This window comes from Venturia canescens, chromosome 3 (assembly GCF_019457755.1).
Source record: "Venturia canescens isolate UGA chromosome 3, ASM1945775v1, whole genome shotgun sequence".
Lineage (NCBI taxonomy): Eukaryota > Metazoa > Arthropoda > Insecta > Hymenoptera > Ichneumonidae > Venturia > Venturia canescens.
In genome coordinates this window covers 6,011,967-6,026,863 of record NC_057423.1, presented here as the reverse complement: position 1 = coordinate 6,026,863, position 14,897 = coordinate 6,011,967, and the positions used below count along the sequence as shown (strand labels likewise).

Genomic DNA, 14,897 nt, shown 5'->3' with positions numbered 1-14,897 from the left:
TATAGTACCAACGGTTAAATACGTTTTCGCGTTTTTCGTCCACGAGAAATTCTCATTATCGCAGTTATAACGAGCTACCGTTTTTTCCCTTCCCAATACATAATCAAAATACGAATGAATACATGCACAGCGACTGGCTCATTGTCGTTTTCTCGTTACACATCGCGCGACCACCGCTTCAACGCTGCATAAAAGAAGAGTAAAAAACAAAAAATCAGCAGAAATCTCCGTTACATCCACGACGCTATATGCTTTTAATACAATGTTTATTTTTACACGTCCTCGTGCATGCATGCGAAACGGGAAAGAATGCTGGAGCACCCTGCGCCTCGGGATGTGCTTTTCTCTTGAAATTTTTATTGCGAATAAAAAAGAGACCGCGGAAAAGATAAATGATGGATAAACCTGCACGGGGCATTTCATAATACGTGACCAGCTTCTCCGATTAAATATTTCATGATTAAATTCCATTTTTATACCGAAAATAAATATACTTTCATTGAGAAAGAACTCAAGTTTTTTGCAATTCAAAAAATGGTAGTACACGTTCCGGGGGGTCGGAAAAATCTCAATAATTCTTGGCGAATCCCCAGAACGTGGAGTTGTAATAAAAATGAAACTTGTATGCCGCTCAACCGTTCGAAAAGCACCTCGAACTCGGAGATCTCAAAACACACGTAAAAACTTCATTACTTTGAAAGTCCTCGAAATCTTGTTACATCGGGAGTAGTTGACAGTCGAGTGGAAAGATTGAAAAGAAATCAGGGAATCGAGACGAGTAGTCAAAAGTGGCTGAGGTTCGTGTCAAATGTCCCGTACACGGACTGTTGAGCTGTGACGGAAATTAGTCGCCCTGCGAAAAGTTTTGTCCCGCGGGCGCGGGGCTGCGAAAAACACGGAGCGAAGAGTGATGAGCGCTCGGGTTGGCGCTGCGGGAGCTTGGGAATGTAAACTCAGAACAGAATGTATATTTATATGGGAAATAAATATACATCTAGGTACAGGGGGACATACATTCCTGGTGAAATATTGAGAGTACGCGGAATGTCTAGTCTCGTAAAAGTGAGATAAAGGAGACTGGGGCAAAGATAAAGAGAAAGAGAGGGAGAGCAACGTTCATCCGAAGCAGGAAGCATCGGACGAGTCTGCTCATTTGCGTTCTTTAAATGACCCATGTGAGAAGATACTCTTGCCTCGTAAACAAAAGAGACTAATGATGAAATATTGCACAGGAGAGCACGAGCTTTCCACCGATGAAAAGCGAGTGAACAGCAGTTCTAGAACCCAATAACAAAAGCCATTCGCTCATCTACAGCAGTGACTATTCTCACGTAGCTAATGAAAGCAGCTTTCGAACGAGGGGAAAACAACAGCGAGCCGATAATATTTCAATTGTATACTTTACAGATATTCGCCACAGTGATGTCATTTTATCTTCCGCTGCTAGTGATCCTCATTCTTTACTGGAGGATCTTCCAAACTGCCCGTAAACGCATCCGGAGAAGAGGCGGACAACAAATCAATGCGCAAGGTAAATATTTCACTGTTTTTTTTTTTTTCTTTTTTTTTTTTTCACGTCACGCATACAGATCAATTCCTAAAATTCTTGGCCGAGAATCGAAGCAGAGTTTATATCCGAAGCTTTCGCTCATCTTTCGAAATGATGGAATCACTCGGAATTACTGCAATAATCGAAAATACGAGCAAACGCGAACGTTCATGGAAGATCGTACTGCGGAGCACTGAAAACCAAACATGATAACGGAAAAACATTATTTTTAGCTCGCAATACGCATGCAAATTGAAGACAAATTAATACGCGTCTTTGTAAAGGTCGAATGAAAATATCGTGGACTTTACTATACTCGATATCCTTCTCGTTCTCATCAGGCACTACAAAGACAATGGGCGGTCCTCCAAGACCAATAGGAAGCAGTCATGCAGTCGGAGGAGCTTTAGCTCAAGCTCAAGTTTCCGGTGGGATAGCAGCTGCTGTGGTGGCTGTTATAGGGCGACCTCTTCCCACGATATCCGGTGAGTAAAGGAGGAAAAATATTCTACTGGAATGAAAGCTAGACGATGAGGGAAGAAAAGATCGGATGAGAGAGTATCAAAAGGAGTTGAAGGAGGAAAAAGCGTCGCGGACCCCGAAAATATGAAGAAGGCTTGAATAATAATCTTTGGCTAAAAGTTTCGTTGAGAATTATCCATACTTGTGGATATAGGTGGAGAAAAAAAGGATTTTTCGAAAGTTGACGAAAGGTATAATTATGAAAAATTTGGCTGACGGATTTTCAAAGAATTCTCACGCAGTTTGTCGAGAGTTTTTTTACGTGCTTTTGATTAATGGGAAAAAAAGCAAAACTTGACTTTACAGCGAACAGGGAGTGAAAAAATGAAGAAAAACCAGTCTCTCGTCACTGTTCGTGAAGAATTTTTGTTTTACTTTTAGATGAGAGCGTATCGTTGAAGGAAAAAAGTAAATTTTTCGAACAAAACTGCTGCGCGGGAAGCACAATCGCTTTTTAAATGAGCAAAAAGTTGTTTCAAGATATGCACAAGCTCAATTTCATCGTACGAAACAGACTCAATGGCGCGTGCACCGCGAGCACAAAAATGAAATCTCTGATTCGAGTTTTTGATTCCTTCTACATCGCTCGTTCTTTTGTATTATTTGCTGCTTCCATGCTCTTTTTCATGCATACCAAATTTTCATGCATACGAAGCTGCCCACTTTTATTTCATCCAGTAACAGAGAGCATCGAGAGCCAGCGATAATAAACGATCCTTCGGAAGTGTATACATATATTGGGCCGAGCCGTGTAGAACGGGTCACCCCGAACAGAAGGGAGAGTCCGCGTACGAAGCTCCAAATCGAGAATCCGGTAGATCTCGAAATAAACTTCACTGCAAAAAATTGCGAAGCGTCTTCGGTTGGTAATCTCGGCGGAAGATGAACCGTAAATTAAACATTTTCCTCTTCTTGAAATTCTTTTTCACGCTTCACCGCTTTACGAAAGATTTATTTAAAAAATCTTAAAAAATGGAAAAAAAATTTCGAAAATACGAAAAAGATTGTAATTGTTGGAAAAACTGTTTTTTTTTTTTTTTTTTTTTCTCGTTCTTCGATTTGAACGTTGTCCCTCGTGGATATATTTGGTCGAGGTAGAGCAAACGATGAACTTATCCACGGAATACGATTCCGGTGGGAAAAAAGTCTCTCGCGTGTTTTCGGCTACATGTAAATAAAACATTTAAAATTGCATGCGCATCGCAAAGCGATTCGATACCCGAGGGATTAAGTACAGATCGAATAAACTATTTCCGGATACACTCTGTCTAAAAGTAATTTTTATTTTTTCCCCGCGTAACAAGCTCAGCGTTCGTTTTGATATTCTTCAAAAATGAGCGGAGCTCGACAAATTGCAGGGGACTGAAATCCAATAAAAATCGAGCAGTACGAACGAAAACAATTCCGTCGTTTTTTCATGAAGTAAAAATATGAATTGCTGAAACGTTTTTTAAAAGAAAAAAAAAGTAGTGAAATAGGAAACGCGAGGGAATTGAGAACAGACAAATGTTTCTGCGCTCGCGCGAAACGAGATCTCGATACTTGACTCCGCTTTAATACCATTTTAATTGCGAAAGTTATGTGTACTTCATTTTTCTACGTACTTATTTGACTCTCATTATATGAAGCAGTACTCGAGCGCTGTTTACGCTCGTGCTATTGTTGCATTGTTACAAATCCCCGTAACTTGACTTATTTGAAGAACTGACTTATTTTAAAGAAACAACGACACAATTCACGACGGTGAGTTCGCCAAACACCTCGCCAGAGAAAACGTCCTATCACAATGGTTTAGATCCCGACCCGCCGACCCTGGAGGCATCGCCGAAGCCCGTTGCATCGAGAAGAAAAAAAATCCCGGCCGAATCGAAGAAAGAAAGAAAAGCGGCTAAAACGTTGGCCATTATCACAGGAGCGTTCGTCCTCTGTTGGGCGCCATTTTTCGTCATTGCCATCCTGCTGCCGGTGTGTGAACGTTACGCCTCGTGCTCCGTCAACGAGTACGTCATAGCGTTCTTCCAGTGGCTCGGGTATGTTGATTACTTTTCGTTTTCCAGCCCTCGCAATATGTTTCTCTCCTTCCCAGCGACGTTTAATCACTACTCGCCCGTTCGCGATAAATTCTTTATTTCCCAGCAGCGGTTAAAATTACTGTCGAACATATCAATTTTCCTCTCGCTTCCCATTTTCCTGAATATTCCGGCGTATCTCCGCAGCCCCGACGGGACCCGCTTTTTTCCCTCTCAATCTCACATTTTCCATATGATTTTTCGGGCAACCAGCCAAACTCGACCAACAGTTTCTCCCTCCACACCCGACCCTCGCTTTTTTACGATACTCCCGTGCATGCTTTCCCTACACACGTCAATTCGCATGTTCCCATCAACCAAATACTAACGAGAGATGAAAAAATGAAATAGACAAAAAAAACAGGAACAACATATTCGAAATACACACTTTATTGCGATTGAGGGAAAAAAGTGTTGGCAGCTATCAACGACGCGTTTCGTTTCATTTTTGACGTAGGTGCTGCGAACCAAATGCAGAATTCAATGCACGCAATTACAGCCTCGCATAAACGCACTTTAGTCCCCCGCTAAGTGCGCTGACGAAACTGTCAAAATTTTCCGTACACCCGTGAGCCGATGAATCAATCTTTTTGACAGAAATTCGTCGTGGAATTTACTCAGAGGGCGTCACACGAGCAACTTTCTAGGGAAGAATTTTGACAAATTTGTTCAAACATTTTCATCGAGATTTTACACAACCCCGAAAAAGAACGAAAAGAATACCGAGACTCATCAGATTGGTAGATTCATTTGGATTCATGCTTTTCGAATTGTGGACAAAAAGTCAACGAAATGCTCAAATATCTCGAATTAAATACGATTTTTTACAGATCCAATGCTCAAAGTCGAAATCTCTTTGGCAAACTATTCAACAAAGTCTATTGATATTTTGTAGACAAAACATTTTTCGTGTTCATCGAAAATGATTTTTTTTCTTGATATATGAATGAACAATTGACAATTGGACCATTCACTGGTTTCTTGTACAACGAACAGAGAATCTTTAACGTGACAGAATAACAACCGTCCCCTTTACCGACTCCACTCAAAAACAACGCTACTCTCGAATTTTCAAAATCAATACAATGCAAAAATTAATCAAAATTCTTATGAAAACCTGAAAATGAGCATTATTATTATAACTATCCCAAAAGCAAACTTTATACGAAGCAAGAGTATTTTTTCGTCGTTTCAATGCACAATTAACCGGACGAATCGCACTTTAGAACATAGAATAAAAAATTTTTTGTAGACTCGTGTTACACATGAGTAGATGCAGAATTGTGATGAATTTCGTAGTAAAGAGAGGATCGTTATTATTCTGCCTCGAATGTAAGTCCATCGGATGAGTGAAATGGGATCGATGTAACGATTAATTGAAGCATTGCGATGCTTCTAAGAGGCATTAAGCGTGCGGGAGAAGGAGGATAGTGGTGAGCCTTGGGAATTAGATGTCACAAAGTCGATAGCACGATTGGTCCCTTCGTTCCCCTCTTGAGATATGTATACAATTGGATCCATAGCACGTTTCAGCTTCACGAGCGTAACCAATAGACTGGAGATAGAAGAGGGGGAGGTGTTAGGCCGAGTAATTTGCTTGCGGAGCGGTTCGTTCCATCTCGTAACTTGAGCCGCAAGGACGAGATAAAGAGGGGCGGTGCGGCGAGCGGGGGTCGAGCTTTCGGGTTGGACGCTCCAATTAATTATCGATTTTCTCGATCTCTATATTGTCGTGGGTACGCATAATTCCGATTGTCATTAATCATTCGAGCCGCGAGGACCGGAGTAAGTCGTGGAATTCGATTTTCTGCGATTTCTCAATCGAGAGCAGTTAATCAGGCAGCACCGTGTATGTGGACGCGATCTGCGGCGTAGCTCGCCAACGTTTGTGCTACATTTTACGAGCATAATTAAGCTCGTTCGAAAATTCCTCTCGTACAAGCGATTTTAATTGCCCTTAAATGAGCCCTCGTTGGTTTCCACGGGGAATAATCGCGCCACGGAATTACACAAAATCTACAGAAATATTTTTTATGTTACCACCAGATTTTTCTCGTCGTACATCGACCAATCAATCGATTTCCTGGCTTAACGATAAACGGAATTCCCAACCGGATTTCACTGTCGAAATTGAGGCAACTCGGGGCTTGAACTCGCACGAAAAATATACAATCCTAACAAGATTTGAATTTTCTTGACGAATAAGAGAAACGATCGTGTTTTTCAGGTACTTCAATTCGACCCTAAATCCGGCAATCTACACCGTATTTTCGCCGGAGTTCCGGAACGCCTTCAAGAAATTACTGTGCAGGAGACGAAGGACAGTTGCACGAAGGATGGCAGGTCGTCATTACATGTAGGAATGGGTTTAAGGGTGAAGAGGTTTTCATCTCACTTCCAGCAGCAGAAGCGTCACACCACAACCGCTGTAGAGCTCGATCAGCATTGCGGTACAACTTCAACCATAAAAAATAATATGTACGTGTATGTATATGAAGAAAAAGTGAGTCGAAATGGCCGGAGGGAAAGAGATTTTCTGGGTGCGCTGAAATGTTTTTTTCTCCCGTCACGAAATACGCCACGTTTTTTTAATCAATTCGAAATGTTTTCTCGGGTGAATATCGTGCCCCGCACCTGGCCCTCGTACCGGTTTTTTTTCATAAATATACACTCACATATTCTTGTACATGCTACCGCTCAAACCCGAAGAACGTAACAACCCAATTTCACCGGTGAAAACAAGTTTTAACAAATTACCATTCCAAAATGAAGGTTCTACGGCCGGGACTCAAGTCCGCAAAGTCAATTAGTTCAATTTTTCATCAACCGAACAGTTTCCGCTTGAAACTTATTCTCGCTCGGTGCAAACAATATTGCAGCATACCAGTCCCGTTATTAAGCCCTCCCCCACCTCGAGGGAACGTGCACATATGAAAATGAAACTATCGAACGAAAAACTGGTAACTTGCTGAGAAAATGATTTAATAAAGAACTTTTTGTGGGCTTGGATATAAAAAAAATAGTCTCTTTTCTCAAATGGGTCGCGACGGGAACTCTGCGAGAGAACTCATTCGAGTGCGTTCTCTATAGCTAAAGACTATTCGTTGTCTGGTAAAAAGCATGGAATGTCACACCGTTAAATCGATTCGTCAATTCAAGTGATTTTTCTTTAAATTCACAAAAAAAATGTGGAAAATCAAGTTGAAAAGAAACTTGCGCGTGAGCGACAACGGGTTTCAACGTTGCTCGGGCTTCGGTAGCACAAATACACGTACAACGAAATGTGCTAAAATCACGTGTCTCTCGTCGCAACCAAATGTCCTTCGACATCTGGTGGAACGATGAATCTCTCGGTATCACGATCCGATATATTTTCAACCTTATCTATCACGTACTCGTTTCCGGTTCTCGTTTTCTCAGCCAACTACCGAGATTCAGTCTCGCGAAATATATCCTCAATTTCTATTCCGATATTCCCATCTGTCGTCGTAGAAATGGAATGAAAAAGACACACGATCGGGAGGTATATACGTATAGAGAAAATTTCGTCACAAATTTATAAAGTCAAGCCCCGTGGATTTATGAAATCGAAAAATTCAAGATTTTCGACTGCACCACCGCCATTTCCTGTGCGTTAGATCGATCTTCAATATTTCGTGCTCGTGTGATTTTCAAGAGATTTCATATCCCATGACCCGCTTCGATATATCCCGCTGTATTTTATTAGCACTGACGTACCGCGACGAAATATGGACCGTTCGAGTTTGATAAAGTGTCTTGCACAGCCAAAAAGTGGAGATGCGCGAATGTCGTTAAACTTCCTCGTTATTCTTGCGGTGTACGATATATCGAGAAACTCGAGTGCACGGACAAGTTTTTCGGTGATGATTCGTTGGGAGGATTCGACACGAGGATCACGAGATTTTAATACAATTCTGTAAACGTATACGAAAGTTAGGTATGAAACGCTGCTGTTAAAACGTCACGTCAAAAGGCCCTTTTCACCCTTCCAACGAGCGTTTCGCGATGCTGTTACCAAAGTCATTTTAATTTAACTCGAGCCACACTTCATACGGCATAAAGCAAACGTAAATGATTCGGTCGGGGTTCGGTATCCCGGCGATTTGCCAAATTACTTCGACCTCGTCCGACAATTATCGGAGTTAGAAGTATGCAAGAGTAATATATTCCGGAGCACGACGCTGTTACGTCGGGGAGAGAAACCTCGTGCCGGACACGAGAATGATCGATGTTTTACGGCGAAACTTTCGGGGACGAAGCACATTTATCGATAATAATATTGCTAATGAAAGAATCTCACGAATGCATCCGCTGACGACGATGAATTATTTCGAAGCTCGTACTAACTCTCCTTCGTAGTATCGCTCTCCAGCATTCGCTTTGATATCTAAACCGATTAATAAATATCTCATTACGTTGATTTGGACTAATGAATTTTGCGACGTTATTTCATCCAAATAATCATGCAAGTTTTGCAAGTGCAATCAAGGAGAGAAATAAATTGGGTATTCGCTATCATTCGACCGGTTCGAACGTTCCCGTATAGTCACGTTTTTCACATAACTACATCGCTCGTTATCGGAGCTCTGACTAATTGCAGCGATCACTGCAATGCCCAAGTGGAACGAGCGATGTTTGTCGCAGAACTGAATTTAAAAAATTAAAGTTATCAAATAATCTGTAATCCTGAGGATCGCTCCGTCTCTCGATTCCCTCGTTGATATTTTTATTGAAATTCTTCGGAATTCGTGATTTTCCAAAATGACTAAACAGGTTCGAATCTATGGTGGAGAGTCCTCAACGACGAGCACGAAAATCGCATAAAAGTAACAAAATATCAGGACGAAGTTTGTTTCTCAATCTCCCTTCATGCGTTTCCATTCGATCCGGACACTTCGTCAAAGGAATTCCGCGCTCATTTTTTCGTCAAGTAAATCCCCGTGACTCGCCTTCGTTACGATTGTGGAAAAGTGGACCAAACCGAGTTTATTTTCATGCTTAACCAATCACCTTTCTCATGTCGTTGAACGCCTGAAAAATTAATCGTCCTAGCAAGCGAGGAAAAGGAACGAGAATAATATCGAAATGACAACGTGAATGAGCTACGATTGATATATCCTCAGGATTAAAAGAGAGAACACACGACTGAAGTAAACAACTCCAAAAAAGTAAAACGTGTAGACGAGTTCTTGTAAATAATATTAAGTCGGATCTATCACGTAGGAGAGACGTTATAATAATTTTTCTAATCTTCTATTAACATTAACTTTCGCTAACGAATCTTGTACATATGTCTGTATAATTGCACCGATGAATATTAAGAGGAAATGATAATATGAAAATAGGCATCTGCGTCTTTGCGATACAAAGACTGTTACGATCGAACTGAGACAATTTACAATGCTTTTACTCTCAAGCCCGGTCGTTCAACGAAACGAAGTTATTTTCTACTTCTCCGCTGGCGAAGAATGTGCTCACGCAAGAGAATGAGAAATTTCCGGTTTTTGGTCAGAATTTTATTCGGTAAATCATGAAAAAACGGTTGATCCGGAAAAGCGATGGGAAATCGATGGAGTTTAACATGGAAATTTTGCGTTTTGTAACCAAACATTGTTCCGTGACATCGATTTGTCGAAGACGAAAACTTTCAATTTTCCAAAGTGTGCGTGCGTGTCAAATGGGAAAGTCACTGCCTTTTCATTCGTCAGTATTGAACCGTGGAGCGCGAGCTTACATATTCGAGTGCGAGATGTAACGTGGGATTTCGAATCGAAGCCCCTTCCCGAGTGTCGAATTACACGTTCGATGCTCTTGACACTTTTCATACGTCAAATTTCGCGTGCATTTCGAGCGCGTCTATTTGCAATATTTCGAATGAGGACCGAACAATTTTACGAGTTTATGCGTTCAATATTTGAAGGGTTTCGGTGATGGAAGCGCGAAATATAATATTAATCGCTTTATTTTCGTATTCACTTTTTCGTCGATGTTTTTTCATGTGAGCTCAGAAACGCTGATCGATATAAAATTGAACTGGATCGAAATGTTCTCGAGCTCCGGAAATCGGAAAAAATCTGAATAAAAATAAACTCAACGAGCACAGATTTTGAGTTGTAATCATTCGAAAATTTTATCAACTATTCAGCCTAAAATATCTTCGACGAATTATAAAACGATTTTTCATTTTTATCGGATTGCTTGAAATTAACGAAAAACTGTGAAATTCATAATGAAAAATGGCGTGTCCTGAGAGTGATTCGTCGAAATATTTTTGACGAAGTTATCTCAAGTAGATAAACGATGACGACATCGAGGTCGAGTGAATTTTTATCGAATCGAAGGGAAATAAACAAAGAAGCAAAGGTCGTGATTCGGGGGGTGATAATATTGAGAAATGGAGCGGAAGAGCACAAGCGAGTGTGCCCTCCGCCAACTCGATTTACAGATTTTTCTTTTGTTTTTCGGATGAAAAAGAATAAATGAAATATTTCCAAGCTGCTGCTCTGCTGTTTACATGTCCGAGAAAACGAATAAAGCAAGCTATTGACGCGTGAAGAAAAATGGTTACCTCTCTGGCGATCGGTTGCTTCGGGTCTGAGGCTTCAAAAGTCTGAGAGAGAAACCGGCAGAAATGGGGCAGCCTGTAAATCTGCCAGAGCGAAAGAACCTCGTGCGTATACAAACGGAGTTGAAAATTTCCACGGAAAAATCGAATCTGCTTTCCAATCGATTGAAATTCGACGATGGTCACCGGGCTTGAGAGTGGACGCGAAAGTTGTCGGTATTAAGCTAATTTATATTGGATTAAAGATCGAGAAAATAAAACAAAAAGCAGCTCGTTGACGCACAGATAGGTGAGCAGATGATCCATTCATTTGGATCAATGTTGCCCTTAAATAAAGTTTCAAGCATTATTTACCCAGAAACCCCATCTCGATAAAAAGTGCTAAAGGCGTAGTGAAAAAGCTCCGGAGCTTTAGTACTTCTGATTTTCAGTGAGCTCGAAGCCGCTGTAAGCACTTCAAATTCTAAAGGAAAGTCCCCACGAGCGGTGATTCGGAGGCTCGTAATAATGTAAATAGACAAAATCTTTGACGAAACGAATATCGAAAAACTTATATTTTGAGGATAAACTGCTCGTGTGAGCGTTGCTACAAATGTACATCTTTTTCGGACGTTTACCGCTCTCCGAAGCTCCGCTCTGAGGGGCTGGCAAAGAGCACACTCGAGTCGAGCAAGACTGGATTATATCTGTATAAATATGCGTACAAGGAGACTGATCCGATTCTCCGTCGCTATAACTCACGTAGAAACATTGAGTCAACAATCCTTTTAAGGTTGTTGTGTGGTCTAGCCCTATGCTTACATGCACGGAACCGATGAAATATTAGCAACCGTTTGTCGTCAAATTATCGTCGTATTTGATGTAATTTTTCGAGAAAAAAATCCACGTCAGTTCAAAAGAATATGCATTTTTGACAAATGAGTTTATGGCATTATTTTCGGTAGATAATTTATTAGAGATTAATTATTGCAAGACGAATGATAATATGCTTGGGTTGGTGGCAGTCTCGCACCAAGTATTTGTTTCTCAACCGCATGAATACATTTCCGAAGCCTTGTATTTTGGAAAAATTCGCGATTATAATTCAAGGTATGAAAAATGTTGGAAACATTCCCATAAACGTAATGTGAGCACGCAAAATGCTCCAACTTTTCGATTCTTTTCGATTTTGAGATTTGACAGGTCGATTAGCAAAAGGTTCGCAAGGTGAAAGTTCGCAAAAATCTTCATCTCGATGACATCGTTTCGTCCTGACCCCGCAACGACCTTAAATCATTCCGGAGGAGCGAACAAAATAAAGAGAAAAATAACGATAATTAATAAGCATGAAAATCAATAGGAATTGAATGTTTAATCAACCAATTGTGAAGGATTAACGATAATTAGAAATTGGAAAAATCATTTGTGCCGCTGAATCATGAAGCGATGTGCGCTCGCTGATGGGCTCGGATCTCCGCCCTGTAAAATCTCTCCAGCGTTGTGCAGCCGCGGAGTACAAACGAAAGTCTCACGCGCCCCTTGAAATTCGAGGGCTGCTCGGGAACGAATCAAGCACGTTGGTGCGTCTCGGTTAACGAGAGTGTAAATATGTACAATGAAACATTTTCTATTAGAATAATAACGATGTTAGAGGAAAAAATGTATACGGAATGGGAGCGAGTTTTATCGCGGTATTTGGAGAGTGCTTTTTGCCAGGAGAAAAATGAAGTCAATGTGATTCGTGTGTAAGGCGTTTAAGAATAGTCGATGTTGATTATTTGCATCGTTCTCGCTGGTATTTCTCGTTAAACACCATCGCGATCGATCATTCTTAATCGTTCACCTTACACCTCTATATATGTTATGAGTATTACGATATCGATTCTATGAAAAGATAAATACAGGTTGAAACCGATACACTTGTATCGCGAATACTAATGAAATGGAGAAGCTGCTTGTACAAATTAATTAAGATCGAGGAACAATCAATGAAATATGCTCGATAATGATCGAGAGAATGCGAATGTAGAATAATATATTCTAATATGTGTCTAAAAAGAAAAATCGAAGATATATAATTATTTGGCTGTTTATAATCTTTATGTGTAAAGAACAAATTTCCCTAAATCTAAGGACCAAACGGTAGGAGCGTAGTTCATTCTTACATGATCGTACGATTAAAGGAGCAGCTACTAAATAAAGGAAATCAATTATATTCGAGGGGTCAGTGATATTCCAAGATTTTCACAGATTGCGAGACAGAGAGAGAGACTCCTCGTGTCACGTTGCTGATGATGCATGAAATATTACGGACGAAGGAGAAAAAAACGTGCGGGTGAAAAGTTGGTGGAATATCCGCGGAGACACGTGCTGCTGCGCAAACGTTGACGAAAAGCCCGCGCAATGTGGTCAAATTACGATTAATGCGTACGAAGCCTTTCCGACAAAAAAAAGAGTATGCGACTGAGACGTATCGATATGACTAACTTTCCCTCTGTGTTATTTAACAATATTCGTGTATTATAACGATTACGAGTTTCTCGGTTATGTAGGAAACACGCATTGAGTGAGAATTGAAAATGATAAAATGAGCTAAATGAATACGAGGGTGAGAGGCTCATTGAAAAACGAATTTTCGATAATAAAGTATCAATAAATTTTCAAATATCGATGGCAATAAATAACAACGTTATTCTCAAATCTTTATTATGTTTATTCTGACTCTCGTGCGTCGTTACTTCCCATATTTACACTCTCATCGGCCCTATGGGAATACAAGAATACAAATGTCCTCGCATTCATTCAAATGCACGATCATAAAACTTTTCAGTCCCTCAGAATGGCGAATAAAGTAAATCGATTATGAGGAAACGACGATTTAATTCCAATTTGTCCGACGACTCGTAGATGTTCTTCGTGACTAAACTCCATTTTCGAGTCGCCTCCAATAAATGTGAGATTTAAAGTTTTTTCATAGTGACACACAAGATTATTGCTTGGACGATGAGATCGAAGATAAATATTGGCAAAGTGAGTAATTCTCAATTCGAAGGAGCGCGAGAGATCGATAAATTCTGCAGATCGAGTATAGCTCCCACGGGACGAGTGTGTTTTTGAAAATTTTTATCTGCCAAGAAGCCAAGACGGTTTCGGAGCTTCCCGAACTAGGGCGCCAGTCGAAAAGAGTCGTGAAAACACGAGGCAAGCGGAAACGATCTCAATCGGACAATTATTCTCGTGTAAGCTCAGGCGTGTAATCAACGTGACGCACAATCACTTTTATCTCGATTATTGGGAACGAGTGTGCCGTCAAAGAACGACCGCGGAAAGTAAGAAGTTGCACTGCGAATAAAAAACTAAATCAATCAAAATATGAAAATTAATTGGACTAAAGTCAGCTCAATTGCCTTGAAATTGTATCGTTTAGTCGTCTTATTGCGCTAGGAAAATTCACTTGAGACTAAAATTTGTTGAAACACACGTTCCTTTCGAATGTAGATAAATAAAATATTATTTTCGACCGCGTCATTGAATTTTTAGAGGCGTTTTTGAGCGCAGAGTTTAGCGCAGAGTTTGAGCGCAGAATTTTCGTTCCCGTTCGCTAAAAATATTTATACCGATGTACTACGACAGTCTCCGAAGCTCTCGATCGAACGATCGTCGTTGCAACTGATCCCAATGAACGCAACGACCACGATTCGTTGCGCGAGAGCTTCACCGCCGCTGCGAATCAGTTGTTTTTCGTTCGAACAGCGCTTATATTTTTGAGTTAACGCGCTTCGATGTACATGCTGCATTGTGAAATAAAGACTCATCTGGATAAACGGAGACTCATTTTTTCGCCTCCTCTTTCATTCGCTAAGCATCGTGCAAATGGTCCTCGTTATTATTTCAGCCGTTTTAAGACTCCCGCTAAGTAGTTGGATACAAAAATATTCCGGGGGAAGCGGCTCTCCCACGAGCATTTTTCGAACCTCGGCGTCGCCTCTCCAAAGACTTTTAGAGCGAAAGAAAAATGATATTGTTGAGAGCAAGAGGGACGCAGTTTTGTCGGAGAGCTTCAGAGGATCGAGAAGCTTTTCCCGGATTACTTATATATAACGAGTGACGTCACGTGGGCAAAGATATGAAAGGCTAAAAACTCGGAGGACACTCGAGCGCTACAGTAAAAAAAGCTTTTATACTCAAACTG

The 14,897-nt window shown here is 40.7% G+C and overlaps 2 protein-coding genes across 4 annotated transcripts in view; one reads left to right on the top strand and one right to left on the bottom strand.

The window, feature by feature from the left end:
• LOC122408107 (5-hydroxytryptamine receptor-like) overlaps positions 1-14,529 on the top strand; it is a 91,631-nt gene extending 77,102 nt beyond the window's left edge. For both annotated transcript variants that reach the window (XM_043414707.1, XM_043414706.1), the window contains exons 7-10: positions 1,408-1,531; positions 1,891-2,034; positions 3,792-4,101; positions 6,368-14,529. In XM_043414707.1, coding sequence (XP_043270642.1) covers positions 1,408-1,531; positions 1,891-2,034; positions 3,792-4,101; positions 6,368-6,500 — 711 coding nt within the window. In that variant the 3' untranslated portion in view covers positions 6,501-14,529. The remainder of the gene's footprint in view (positions 1-1,407; positions 1,532-1,890; positions 2,035-3,791; positions 4,102-6,367) is intronic.
• The window catches only part of LOC122408105 (annexin A13-like), a 71,730-nt gene that overhangs the window by 52,726 nt on the left and 4,107 nt on the right, over positions 1-14,897 (bottom strand). The gene's annotated exons all lie outside the window — the stretch shown is intronic.